The sequence below is a fragment of the Drosophila santomea genome, unplaced genomic scaffold (genome assembly GCF_016746245.2).
Source record: "Drosophila santomea strain STO CAGO 1482 unplaced genomic scaffold, Prin_Dsan_1.1 Segkk11_quiver_pilon_scaf, whole genome shotgun sequence".
Taxonomy (NCBI): Eukaryota; Metazoa; Arthropoda; class Insecta; order Diptera; family Drosophilidae; genus Drosophila; species Drosophila santomea.
Genome location: NW_025318944.1, coordinates 121,329 through 134,884, shown reverse-complemented (window position 1 = coordinate 134,884; position 13,556 = coordinate 121,329). Strand labels below are relative to the sequence as shown.

The 13,556-nt window shown below is 40.4% G+C and overlaps 1 protein-coding gene across 1 annotated transcript in view; it reads left to right on the top strand.

The window, feature by feature from the left end:
- The window catches only part of LOC120457517 (piezo-type mechanosensitive ion channel component-like), a 263,145-nt gene extending 250,436 nt beyond the window's left edge, over window positions 1–12,709 (top strand). Inside the window, exons 5-7 of the mRNA XM_044006660.1 lie at window positions 7,942–8,097; window positions 8,147–8,242; window positions 12,472–12,709. Of these exons, the coding sequence (XP_043862595.1) occupies window positions 7,942–8,097; window positions 8,147–8,242; window positions 12,472–12,709 (490 nt within the window). The remainder of the gene's footprint in view (window positions 1–7,941; window positions 8,098–8,146; window positions 8,243–12,471) is intronic.
- The last annotated feature ends 847 nt before the right edge of the window (window positions 12,710–13,556 follow it).

Genomic DNA, 13,556 nt, shown 5'->3' with positions numbered 1-13,556 from the left:
ATTCTTTACAAGAAAATTTTGTTGTACCAATATGCCTATTACAAGAAGCAGCGACAACCTTGCTGTTAGTAATCCTGAATGCACCATTTGTAACGATACAGTAGCTAGCGAAGTTCCGATCATTGAAACCTGTCGACACAGATTTCATAGCGAGTGTATATCGCAGTGGATGCTTAACAATGACAATTGTCCCAACTGTCTTAGAGCCTGTAGTTTGGACAAGCTCAGCATGTTAACCACGAGCCATAGCAGGAGCTTAGCGTAACAGTCGACCACCCCGTCAATTCCGGTTAGTGTCAACAGCGCCACGGACACGATTGCCCGCGCTAAACCCAACACCCGAAATCACATCCGTGATAATTCGGGTTCCTCCAATGCTCGATCAGGACCACCAGCACGAAGTTTAAGGAGAAATCTGTCAAACGCAACCCAGCGCACACAGACCGCTACAATCTTTCGTCAGCCACGTGCGTCCACAGGAATTGTTTCGAACAACACCGCAACGTTATCTGAACAACGAGTTCACAACCTTATTAGCGAATCTATAACGAATTTTCAAGAGACAATCTCAGCGACGATTACCGAACAAATTACGGTTGCCCTAAGAAACCTTAACTTCCCATCGCAAGGTTCGTCTGCTGGAGTGGAAGAGGTACCACTTGAGTGGGAGAACGTTATCTCGGATCCACAGTCTCGAGTCTCATTGTTAATTGGCATCTTAAATTCAGCGGAACACAAGGCGAGATGCCTATCAAAGATTTTATTTACAGTGGACTGTTTAACTTCTCGATGTTTAAATGGCGACTTTGACCTCTTGTACCAATTCGCATATCTGTTATTCTCAGGACCAGCCTTGTTATACTACTGGCGCTCTCATCGACATTCGGCGGATAGAAATTGGATTACACTGTGTACCCCACTCAGAGAAAGATACCAACATCAACGCTCAGATGAAGACATCAAGGAAATGATCAGACGACGAAAGCAGAAACCGAATGAAAATTTCGACGATTTTTTGGACTCGATGTTGGCGATAGCATTTACCCTGCGTATCCGATTGTCGGATTCCGACCTAGTAGATGCAGTCAAGAGAAATCTGAAGCCCGAGCTAAGACACGAACACCTGCCAATCGCAAGTTTATCTGCTTTACGTAACGAGTGCCATAAACACGAAGAATTCTATTGGCACGTTACCAACAAGTCGTCATGGAGACCCCCAAAACCCTAAGCGTGTGGTTCAAGAAGTAATGTACGAAGATGACGGTAACGCTGATCAAGAGTAGGATCAAGAAGTTGAAGTAAATGCTCTTCGCTCAACCAAATGTTGGAATTGTGATGGCGCGGGTCACCACGATTGTTTGAAAACTCGTCGTGTATTTTGTTATGGATGTGGGAAACTGGACACGTACAAGTCTAGTTGTCCAGATTGTAAACCGACTTCGGAAAACTCCAACGTGGATGTCCGCAGCCGTCCGAGACCGGATGTCCGTCACTAAAACCTAATTTGGATGATTGGAATTTTAGCTTGGAGCCCAACCTCGGACAGAATATTCCAATCCCATCAGACACGTCTTTGAACAGCCTCACTAGACCTTTTCACAAGCGTCCGAAATGCCGGTCTACTGACCGTCTAAGACGTTATTGGTTACAAAAACAATTACTCAAACAAGTAATAATTTCCTCTCTGGTCCACAAAGGAGATGACATCCGACCGTTACATATATTACTCTGTTGAATGAGCGTTACTTAGCCTTACTAGATAGTGGTGCGAATAAAAGTGTCATCGGCAGCAAGGTAGCCCAGCGAATTTTGAAGCAAGGGTTAACCTTCACCAAGTCACAAGCATTCATCGCCACATGGAAAAGGATTATGTGCAGAATAAGAAAGTTTCAATTATTCGATTTATTATCTAAAGCGATAACTAAAGCGATTCCAGGTAATTGATGGGCAGCATTGCCATTTTTGTCTAGAATAAGGGATTAACATTTCCTAACGCGAGATCACCCGAAATGCAACTCTGATGCTGTTAAAAGCTTACCGCCTTTATTGTCGGCGTCAGTTCGGTCTCTTGCTATACTGATCTGAATGAAGAAAGACATATAACGTAGTGCGAATCTAATTAAACCCGCGTGTTCAATAAGTCACGTGCAAATCGAAAAGACCAGCTGAAGCACCGATTCAGACAGAATCTGGTGATTCTTATTTTTAACTGAATCAGGTATGTGGATTCTGTACAGTTTGGGATCAGCCTTCTAATTAAGGTTATCAATGGACACAGGCATTAAATTTCAAGTCTGGACACAAGCGAAGTGCGGTGATATCTAGCGCGTCACGCGCGCACCCCACGCAGCTGCGACTGTGGCGCGGACGACGCTACCATCTTCAACAGGAGCAACTAGGAGACCCCTGGCCGCATTCCAAGTGCGGATCTCCAAGCGGACTCCGCATTCCACGTACGGATCATCAGCGGATCACTTTCCGGACTCTGCACTCGACGTGCGGATCCCCAAGCAGACGCCGCACTCCTCGTGCGGATCATCAGCGGATCACTTTCCGGACTCTGCATTCCACGTGCGGATCTCCAAGCGGACGCCGCATTCCACGTGCGGATCATCAAATCGGACTCCGCCTTCACGTGCGCATCACCTTTACGGAATCTGCAAACATCGCGCCGATCACAACACCCCCTGAAATGTGTCTGCGTCATGTGATCAACTGAACAAAACTCTGTTTCGTTTCGAATGATTAAAATGTTTAAATTCAATTAAATCTTGGTAGCATTCGGCTTAAGGTTGAAAGTTGGTTAAGCCGAATATTAGATGTAGCTGTAACGTGTACATATTGTTGGACTTCGAGCTTGTAGGGAGCTTTTGTTCCTAAAATCACTTAACGCATAAAGCGACCTAACATCGGACGTCATCAGGCCTGCTGACTTCGTGGGATCTTTCGTAAATAAGACATAGCCGCCGACAAATTACACGTAGCTTGAATATTAACGTGAAAATAGAAAATATTGATTAGAATTAAGCGATTCAAATAAAATTTTTGTATAGTAGCGATAGTTTTGAAGCAACGATTTAAATTGGAAATTCAATGAAGAACACTTTTATTTTATTTTTATTGTTACTAAGTTACTCGAATGTATTCAGCGGTTAATAATTAAATGGAGTTTATCACAATGGAGATTAATTTGATTCAGTAAATATATAAAAGGTCGCCTGAGGGAGGAACGGTTTACAACAAAGGGGAATTTATGATTTAATTTAACATAATTCCAGGAGGGCGGGTATAGACCGGAAGAAACTATTAAACAATTAAACACAATTTAATTCTTCCACTGCTAGCTGAGCTATCTTTCTGTCCGTCTGCTTCTATAACTTCCCATCCGCTTTTCATATTGCCTCTGTCTACATATTGGTAATGTGACGACTGCGATTCGAGAGTCAAAACAACCCACACCAGCCCTGAACCTAGCCGGCAACTTAGTAAGACAGAGAAGACTTTCGGGCGTAGATAAACAGTCGTGTTCGTTACAATATATTGATTCGTAAATTATTATTTTATTAGCAGAAAGTAGTTCCTGGAAAAAAGGCAGATTATATACGTATACGAAATATGGGCATGCATGCAAATGTATGGGTACAGTTGGGTAATTGTGTACATATGTATGTAACTATGTATAATGTATGATCATATGAACATATGTGGATATGTATAATGTATGAACATATGACCATATGTATTTTACATACATACATACATATATGACCGTTTGCTCGTTGATGTACGAAAAAAGAATGGAACAAAGCGAAGACGGATTGAAAAGGAAAATGTCGATCGTTGAGGAAAACTGAGTTTCTCACCTGCCGTTGTGTCGGAAAATTCACGGATGTGGATTTGACACGGAAAATAGTCTTACAGCAGTGTGATCGAAATTAAATGTTCGGAGCTCTGCTGAAGACCGGCAGTGAAAAAATTTAAGAAGGTTCATACTTATCTTGGCGAAACAAATAGCCGGGAACTGCTGGCAGAAGAATATCCTGGTTTGAAGGACCAATGTGTAGGGGGGCTCGTCCTCCAAGATGTGTTGAGCTGACTGTCGAAATGGGGACGAATTCCCACGGCGCAAACGAATATATCGCAAAGGGGATCACCAAGAAGAAGAACAGCGTTAGCGTCGTGGGAATTTGTTGTTTATTCGGGTGCATACATGAGACTAATTGTAGCTTAAAACTAGAGCGGCGCTCTTACCCGTTTTACATGGCTAAAGCGGGCTCGGGTGATCGGGTGCGCTTGGTGAGCGCGAGCTTGGATAAGAGCGAGAGCTTAAGTGCGTAAGAGGGGCGAGCGCGGACGAGAGCAAAAGCTCTTTGCGCAGAGGCCGTACAGTGGCCCTCACATAAACAACTATAAAATAACTGTCAATGACTAATTCCCCATTGCTAAAATAGATGAAATATTGTATAAACTTGGAAATCTAAATACAAAAGAAAGGGAACAACTTTTCCACGTCTTGCTTGAATACAGTATTTAAGGAGAAAATTTGAATTACACAAGTTCGATTAAACACTGTATTCATACAAATCACGAAGACCCTATCTATAAAAAACCATAAAAATACCCCCAAGCGTTTGATGAAGAAGTTAACAAGCAAATTAATGAAATGATAGAACAAAAAATAATTTATGAAATCGAAGTCCCCCTATTCTTCTCCAATTTGGATAGTCCCAAAGAAAAGCGATGCTTCTGGTAAACCAAAATTTCGCTTAGTTATAGACTATCGTAGTCTCAACGAGATAACCATTGACCACATATTCTCATCCCGTAACTGATGAAATATTAGACAAGCTTAGACGCTGTCAATACTTCACAACGATTGATCTAGCCAAGGGTTTTCACCAAATCCAAATGGATGAAAATTTCATTGCGAAAACAGTTTTTTCAAGCAATCATGGGAACTACAAATATACACGCAATCCGTTTGGTCTGAAAAATGTCCCTGCAACATTTCAGGGTTGTATGAACAATCTTTTGGAATATTTCATTTACAAAGATTGTTTAGTATACTTGGATGACATTATAATTTACTCCACTTTATTGAAGGAACACATTCACACACGTCGTATGCAAAAGAAATATTAAAATTCGCGTGCTTTGGGAAATAATGAAAAAGTGCACTCAAATCCAAAAGAACAAAACCAAAAAAAACATTGGGGCGATCGACAGATGAAACTTTCTAAAACGCGGCTATTTGAAAATTGTTGCTATTGCTGTTCTTATAGCAACTTGTAGTAGCCCGCCCAACCTTGACCATTTAATTCCGTAAGTTCCCTAAGTTTAAGTTCGCTTTTCAATACCGTATCATATTTCTTTTCGGCACTGCCCCTCGGTGTCCAAATTGGCTCAACGGAGCCGAAATCCGCATGCTGCGCACATGGCTGGCGAAAAGCACATCCTAAGGTATCTCTCGTCCACGGTTGACATGAAATTACATTATCAGCAATGTGGTCAATCGTTCTGTGGATACGTGGATGCAGATTGGGGAGGCGATAGGCTTGACAGGAAGTCATACACTGCCTACATCTACTTGTTGGACGTTCAGAAAAGCGGAGGCGGAGTACATGGCACTGTCGGCGGCTTTTAAGGAGGCGCTAGTCATGCGAAGGCTAATTTTGGAAATTGGCTGCGGAGATGACAACACCCCGATCGTCGTGTATGGCGATAATCTGAGCGCGCAGGCCTTAACCAAGAATCCTGTTATCCATTCCAGAACGAAGCATATTGATATACGTTATCATTTTGTTATAGATGTCGTAAAGGAATTTTTGTTATAATATAAATGTACAGCCTTCCGAAGATCAAACACGAATTCTTTACAGAAATGCTAAATTTGTATTAAATATAATTCGTAAACATGCATGCAATGAGGAAGGGTGTAGAAAATAGAGGCCCTGTATATTTTCCATATGATACAATGCACGCTTGTATTCGTTACCGATCATAGCCTATAGATTTGTCCCTCTTTAACGAATCAGGACAAAAACCAATCCCACAAATATGGGGGCTCAACCTATCTGAAAAGTGCAAAAGTAAAACGACGAAGAATTAAAAAGAATAAAGATTTAAAACCACGAAAGCTGTGAAAATTAAGAACTTGAAAACGACGTGTGTAAATGACTCTACGAATACCAAGCTGATCTGCAATCATACATTTATGACAAAGCGTATGTGTGTAAACGACGAGCAGAAGGAGTCGGGGTGTGTAACGACAAGAACAACGAGTACAAAGAGTAAAAAGAAACATGTCGCGTCTAGCTGATTTTGTTCTACAGGCATTAAAAAAGAAAAGTGTTCGCCTATTACATAAGTCTGTTTACGAATATTGAGTTGAGGGTTTTAAATTTTCGGAGAGAAGGCGACCCTTTGATGTGAAAGTTTTGTATGTCCGGAAAATTTGACAAATAACGATTTGGCTGTAATTTGCAACATATTGGGATTGCAACATGACAAAAACGATTTGATGATACATATTTTCCGAAATTTGCGCAACGTAAATTTGCTTAAGGACGCAGATAAAGAGGACGACGAAGATGACGAAATGACGAAATATGAAGATGAAAAGAAACAAGAGTGTCGAGCCGTCGAAAAGTTCGAGCGATAAAGTAGAAGAGTTTCGATCGGTGCAAGGCAAAACACGCAAACAAACGAATGTGCGAAAGAACACAATGGAGAATTCTACAGTGGCGTCCGAAAGTAACGATTACACTCCTGCCAAAGGTTTTGGCTTGAGTACGGCAAGATTTTCAGTGAACTTTCGAGATATTGAAGACTCTATCAGACTATTTAGTGGAGATGAAAACCTTCCAGTTGAGGTTTGGGTTGACGATTTTGAAGAAATGGCTTCTATCATGTATTGGGATGACCTGCGAAAATTCATTTTCGCGAAAAGGTCTCTCAAGGGTCTCGCTAAAATGTACATTATGAGTGAACGTGGTATTAAAAGTTGTTGAATGTTGTAGAACGCCTTGATCAAGGAGTTCAAAGCCGAAGTGAATGGTGCTCAGATCCATAAATTGTTGACCGAAAGAAAAATGAGTGCACTTATGCAATACGTGATCGATGGCATTAATGATTTGAGTGTGAATAAATCTTTATTGTATAATGCTAAGGAAAAATTGAAGTGGTACGAGAAAATATGTTTGAAATGCGGAAAATCTGAAAACTATGATGAGAAGTTTAAACATCAGAAAAGGTGTGGTGAGGTGGGAAATACCTCTAATCAGTGTGCTAGTCGGAGTAATGGTCGGAAGTGTTTCAATTGTAATAATTTTGGACATATATCGAAAGATTGTCATTTAAGTAAGAAAGAAACGGTTGCAAATCCGAGCAATACGCGTAAAGTTTTCGATGATAAATTGTCTATGTGTAAAGACATGTATATGAAGCAGAAGAAGTTTACAGCATTACTCGACACAGGCAGCAAATAAAACGTTATAAGTGAAACTACGTACTTCAAATTGAATTCATTCGGTTCACTTAAAGAAGAATTCGAGGTTGACAGTCACAAATTTGAAGAAAACTTTTGATGGTTTCATCAGACTTTTTGTACGTAGATTTTGTGTTAAGCGCAGAATTTTGTAACAACGCTGAAATTCAAATTAATCGCGACAGTATAAAAATTATAAATCCGGAAAATCATGACGCTCAAACCGAAATAAGTTCGCTTATGAAAATAACAGTTGAAAATGCCGAAGATATAAACATCAACATTGACGGAATGTGCAAAAATGCAATCAGTCAAGGAAAACGCGAAGTTTACGACTTGATTAAGAACTATACTCCAATAAAGACGAAAACAACCAGTAGCAATAGCAATTAATTTTATCATTAATTTTATCATTAATTTTATCAATTTTCCTCATTATTTATCATTATTTTAAGGGAAGAGGGAGGTGACGAGCCAAAAAAAGGAATACGTTCTGACACAATAGACTTCGAAAGAGACATGGATGATTTACTTCTACCAGTTTTGGAAAACAAATACGTGTATCAAAACATTGAATCCGAATATTATCGCAAAACAATGCAAGGATTAGCGTATGTACCCTAATAATGCTGAAATAACAACTAATAATTATTTCTCTAGGCATAAAGGTGGATTATTATCCGGATTCCATAAATTTTTTTTAGCGTTGCGACATAAGTCACGATTGTCTACTGATGTTTACACGTTATTATTTCTGTGCGATTTTATAAGCTTTTTTATTTTACTGTTTGGATTTCCTAAATTTGTGGTAAGTTTTCGTATACCAGGCGAGAAAAATGTAGGATCTCTTTCATAACTAAAGCCAAGAGAGAACGCTTTAGTCGAGTTCCCCGACTATCTGATACCCGTTACTCAGCTAGTGGAAGTGCGAAGGAGAGTCTTCAGCACTGACCGTTTTTGGCGGATTGTGGGCGTGGCAAAAAGTTTTTTGGCAAATCGATAGAAATTTACAAGACCAATAAAAAAAATTTTAAAATATATTTAGAGTGGTCGTGGCAACATGAATCGACAAACTTGCGCTGCGTCTATGTCTCTGGAGTGCATGCTTAATCTCAACTTTCTAGCTTTTGTAGTTCCTGGGATCTCGACGTTCATACGGACGGACAGACAGACTGACAGACGGACATGGCGCCCCACGTAGATTTCTGTAATGTGAAATTAGTGTACCTAAACATGTAAATTAATTTAATACAATTGGTGCAACTTAGTTAACTACTCCTCCCTCAGAATTAGGGCCACCCTTGGCCGACCCCATTTGCGCACTTCCTTTAATTGAGCCGTCTCTAGTGGTTCGCTGGCAGGTTAGGCCGATGCGGATAAATTGCTCCCGCACCTGGCTTACTTCTCCACCGCATTTCCCCACCACATTATCCTTTAATCTTAACACCGTATCATTGTGTGCCACAGAAATAATGATGATTTAGTTGCAGACCATTTGAATTACAAAGTGCAACACGTTAGGGGATTGGAAAACCTTTACGGACGCAACGGACAAAATATCCCTGATGTCGGTCGGCTCCTCGACCCAAACACTCTCCAAATCAGCATGGTCAAAAATGTTTGGACTAACTATGTAAATTTTACCAAGAGTAATAGCTAGAATGAGATTTCGTAAATCCATGATAATGATTCTGTTACGAGTTAATAACATCTCGTATAACTGCGCCGAATCTATTTTTTGAAACTTGTAAAATTTGATTGACGATCTTGGTGAGTTTATTAATTTGGATCTATGTTATGGTATTAATTTCTTCTAATCTATTGTGTGCAATAGTTACTTTCGCTTCTGTAAATTTGATCTTCGTTAAATCCTCAGCGTTAGTTGTCCCTGCTACGAACCTTAACGCAGCTCCCAAGAAGTCTAGGCTACTGGCTACTCTGTGATAGACGCTCAATGAGTCGAGCATATCACGGAGGTGAGCGATAGCAATGCTCAGAAGCTTCTGCATGTGAGACTGGGGAAACATGCCAACCATTATGTTTTCCACTACTCCCTATACCCAGAGAGGATAGATGAGTGTCAAACATAGGCAAATTCCTCCTAGACTAAGACTCTATGACTCGATGACAGGAATGTAATTCGCTACGGAAAATTCGCTGATATGGGTCGATGTCACGGCCAGAAGACACAGTAGAAGCGATGAAAACAACCTGTAATATGTGTGTTTCGGTTAATACGTATTCAGAATGGCGTTACCCACCACCTGGGGAGAATGTAAAATGGATTATACTAAGAAATATTAACAAAAACAAGACAGAAAGCTATAATCGAGTTCCCCCGACTATCTGATACTCGTTACTGATCTAGTGGAAGTGCGAAGGAGAAATTTCAACACTGACCGTCTTTGGCGGTTTGTGTGCGTTAAAGTGGGCGTGACAAAAAAGGAATTTTTCAAATCAAAAAAATGTCCAAGACAAAAATGTAAAAAAAAAAATCAAAATATTTTTCAAAAGTGTGGGCGTGGAAGGTTTCGGCGGTTTGTGGGCGTTGGGGTGGGCTTGGCAAAAAGTTTTTCGGCAAATCTATTAACATTTACAATACCAATAATAAAATGAAAAAATATCAAAACATTTTTTAACCCTCTACTGCATGAGCATAGAAATATTGAGGAACAAAATTATTTTTATGTAAATAAATAGTTTGGAGGAAAAAAAATGAAGTCATATATGGCTTCCTATGCATTAACCGTATTTTAAAGTTTGCCATATATGGCTTTCTATGCAATCATGTAAAAGTTGGCAAAACAGTTTCTTTTCTCATTATAACATAAAAATACATTGCATTTCTCGCAAAAGGTGAATGATCGGAAGGAACAATCGTTTTGGCGGAGTTGTGTCCTCTCCAACAGAATTTAAGGGAAAGGCTCAGTTATATAAAGCTTGAAGTCGAACAGTGGCATATATTGATCTGACTTACGACGGTGTAAAAACCACGAATTAACCACGCACATATCAATCATGTGGAAAAATATTTGTTTATACCATTTTCTTGAACGCAATTGAATTCTATAAAGTCCCAGTAAAGAATCAAGTAAATCAACGCCACCCATACGGTGATTGTAAGCATCAACCGCCTTAGGAGACTCGATTTCTATATACTTTTTGTCTTTCTTACTGTATCGCTTTTTTGTTGAAACAGGATTGCTTCCCACATAAGTACATAGAATATAACATATATGTATGTACACGTTGCTGCATATACAGACATATATGGCGTCAGCAAGTTCTTGCAAAAAATAGTACATATAATGCTTACCGAATAGTCAAATTATATTAATTATTCCAGAAAACTATATTCTTTTCGAAAAAAAATAGTTTCAAGCGCTAATGGTGTTTTTTAATAGAGTAAATTAATTTTCAAATACAGCAATATTCAATTTCGTTCGTCTGCTTGAGGTGCTTGCACAAAACTGATTAAAACGCGAGAGAAGGCAACATGAAAAAGTTCTGCACATCGAATTCCAACTGAAAATAGTGCAAAGAAGAATAACTGTTAACAATGAATAAGCGTATGTACCGTTTTATCACCAAAAAAAATTAATGAAAGTGAGAAACCATATATGGCTCTGTATGCGGTACATGTTAATCTCTAGCTTAACTTCTAGCTTTTATATTTCCAGAGATATCGACGTTCATACGGAAAGACAGATGGACAAAGCCAGATCGACTAGGCTATTAATCGTGATTAAGAATATACATACTTTATATGGTCGGAAACGCTTCCTTCTGCGTGTTACATACTTTTCAAAGAATCTGGTATACCCTTGTACTCTACGAGTAACGGCTATAATTATGCCAAGTTGCTATGAATAATAAACAAAATAATGAAAACTTTTGCCAGGTGACTATAAATAAAAGGTAAAAAAGCCCGCAAAAACCACATGTAGGTTTTGTTCGGGTTACTTGAGGTTTTCTTTGTGGACCACCCTCCCTTTCATTAGGACTGTGGTCCCCAAGTCTGCCTCGATGGCCTTCACCTCTCATAAGCGAGTGAGTTTATTGCCTAGACTTCTGTTTGACTTTACTAAGACCCCCGATCTTGAACACTCATTTTTGCTGAGAAGCGTTTTCTCGGTTTCTGGTTATATTTTGGGCGTTTTTAATTTTTTCCTGGACATTAATTCCACTATCAGGTATCCAGCAAGTTCGACTAACGTGCTATGGAAGCGATCCCATTGCCCGTTGGAGACTCTTTGGACGGGCGGCGCATTCGAGATACTGACGCCAAATCGGGTTTCCAGCATGGGTTCATTGTGGCAGTAGCAGTTGTAGCAGGGGTCGTTTCAAAACTTCTATGGTTCTACACGGAATCGGCTGCACCGTAGCCGAAAATTGTCTATGCAGCTGAGGAGGTATTTTTATCCGTTGAGAAAATATCAATATGCAGTATTTTCCCTACATGGACCGGGTCTGGAGCTCCTGTTTCTTTGGATGTCTGTTATAGTGCGCCTTAGCGCAGGTTTTGCAATTGGCGGCTACCTCGCTCGCAAATGTTATCATTTTTGGGAGGTAGTACTCGGAGAGTACATGCTTCATGTTTTCTTGGGCCAACCTGTGAGCGCTGTTGTCGGTGTCAAACCACCTAGTCCTGGATTAGTGCCAGCGTGTGAAGATCACAATGAAAGGCATTTACACCAATAGCAATAATGGTGTTGGCAAGTTACTCTTGAAACGGTTGTTTCACGAGAAATTGATTGAGTGACGCCTCTTATTCCCAAACAGTATAAAAGTACGTTTCTAAGGGGAGCGCGAGTTAACTCCCACGTAGGTTCGAGAGTGGAGTATTGAAGAATTAAGTTGGTGGTGTTTCCCAAAATTAAAACGTCCGCTGGAGTTGAGGTTGAAAATGAATCTTTATATTTCTTTCCTCATATTTTACAACTTGGCTTGATACATTGTGCTTACTGTAATGTGCTGATCGACAGAAAAGTGGAAGTGGAGTGGATGCGATTCTGTGTCGTCAAGAGGTTCCTGGTGGCAAGATGTTTATTAGAGACGGCCCTAGGATTTCTTAACTGGGCAGGAGAATCTTTGCGCTTCAGTCTGCTCTGGATACATACACTCGTGTGCGGCGAGCTTGACTTGATGTTTACTCTTTGTCATCTGGATTTCCTCGTTGACGAGATTGATCTGGAGGTCTCCATGGATGCTTTCGCTGCGTAGGTACCATAATGCCCCAGTTATATTTCTCAGAATCGCTGACTGAGCTCGCTGTATAATTTCAATGTTGGTTTTGACGCGTTTCCCCATAGTTCACAATTGGCATGCAAGTAATAAGCCAGTAAAGATTGCCTGCTTTAAGCTTCATATCAGTCCTTTTATATTCTATATGTCGACGCGATTTCTGCTGTGTATAGGGTGTAAAGAACGGGGCCCAGTACACTACCTTGGGGGACTCCAGCAATAATAACGCGGTCGTGTGAAGTCGAACTGTTACTCCTGATTGAGAACACTATTTTGAAGAGATTAGACTCGAATACTTTCTGAGGAAGCAGTTTTGTTATCTTGCACATTAGTCCTTCCAGCCAAATGCCAAAAATCGGTCAAATGCTTCAGCGACATCTAAGAATGTGGCTGAGCAGTATCCCCGGTGCTCAAAAGCAGTACGAATTTCGTTTGTAATGCAATTAACCTGTTCGATCGTTCCATGATTTTTGCGAAAACCTAATTGGTGTGATGATATGGTGTTTCGCCTTCTTAAGTAGGGAGCTAGGTGTTTTAAAGATGCCTTGTCAAACAGTTTCGAGAGACACGATAGGCGACTGATTGGTCTGTAGGATCAGGTCTTTTGTCTTTGTCTGGCCTGGAAATCATCACTGTTGACGACGTCGGGGGCCGGAAAAGCTGGTGTCGCAAATATTCCCAGAGATTAGTAAAACAAAAGGGTGTTGGAGTTCGTCCTTCTCGGTTGGGGTTTTATTTTCAAGTAATTTTCTCACATAAAATAACGGCTTCATGTCCCACTTCCGAAACATTCCGCCAACAGCGATGCTCTGCTGGCGGGATACCG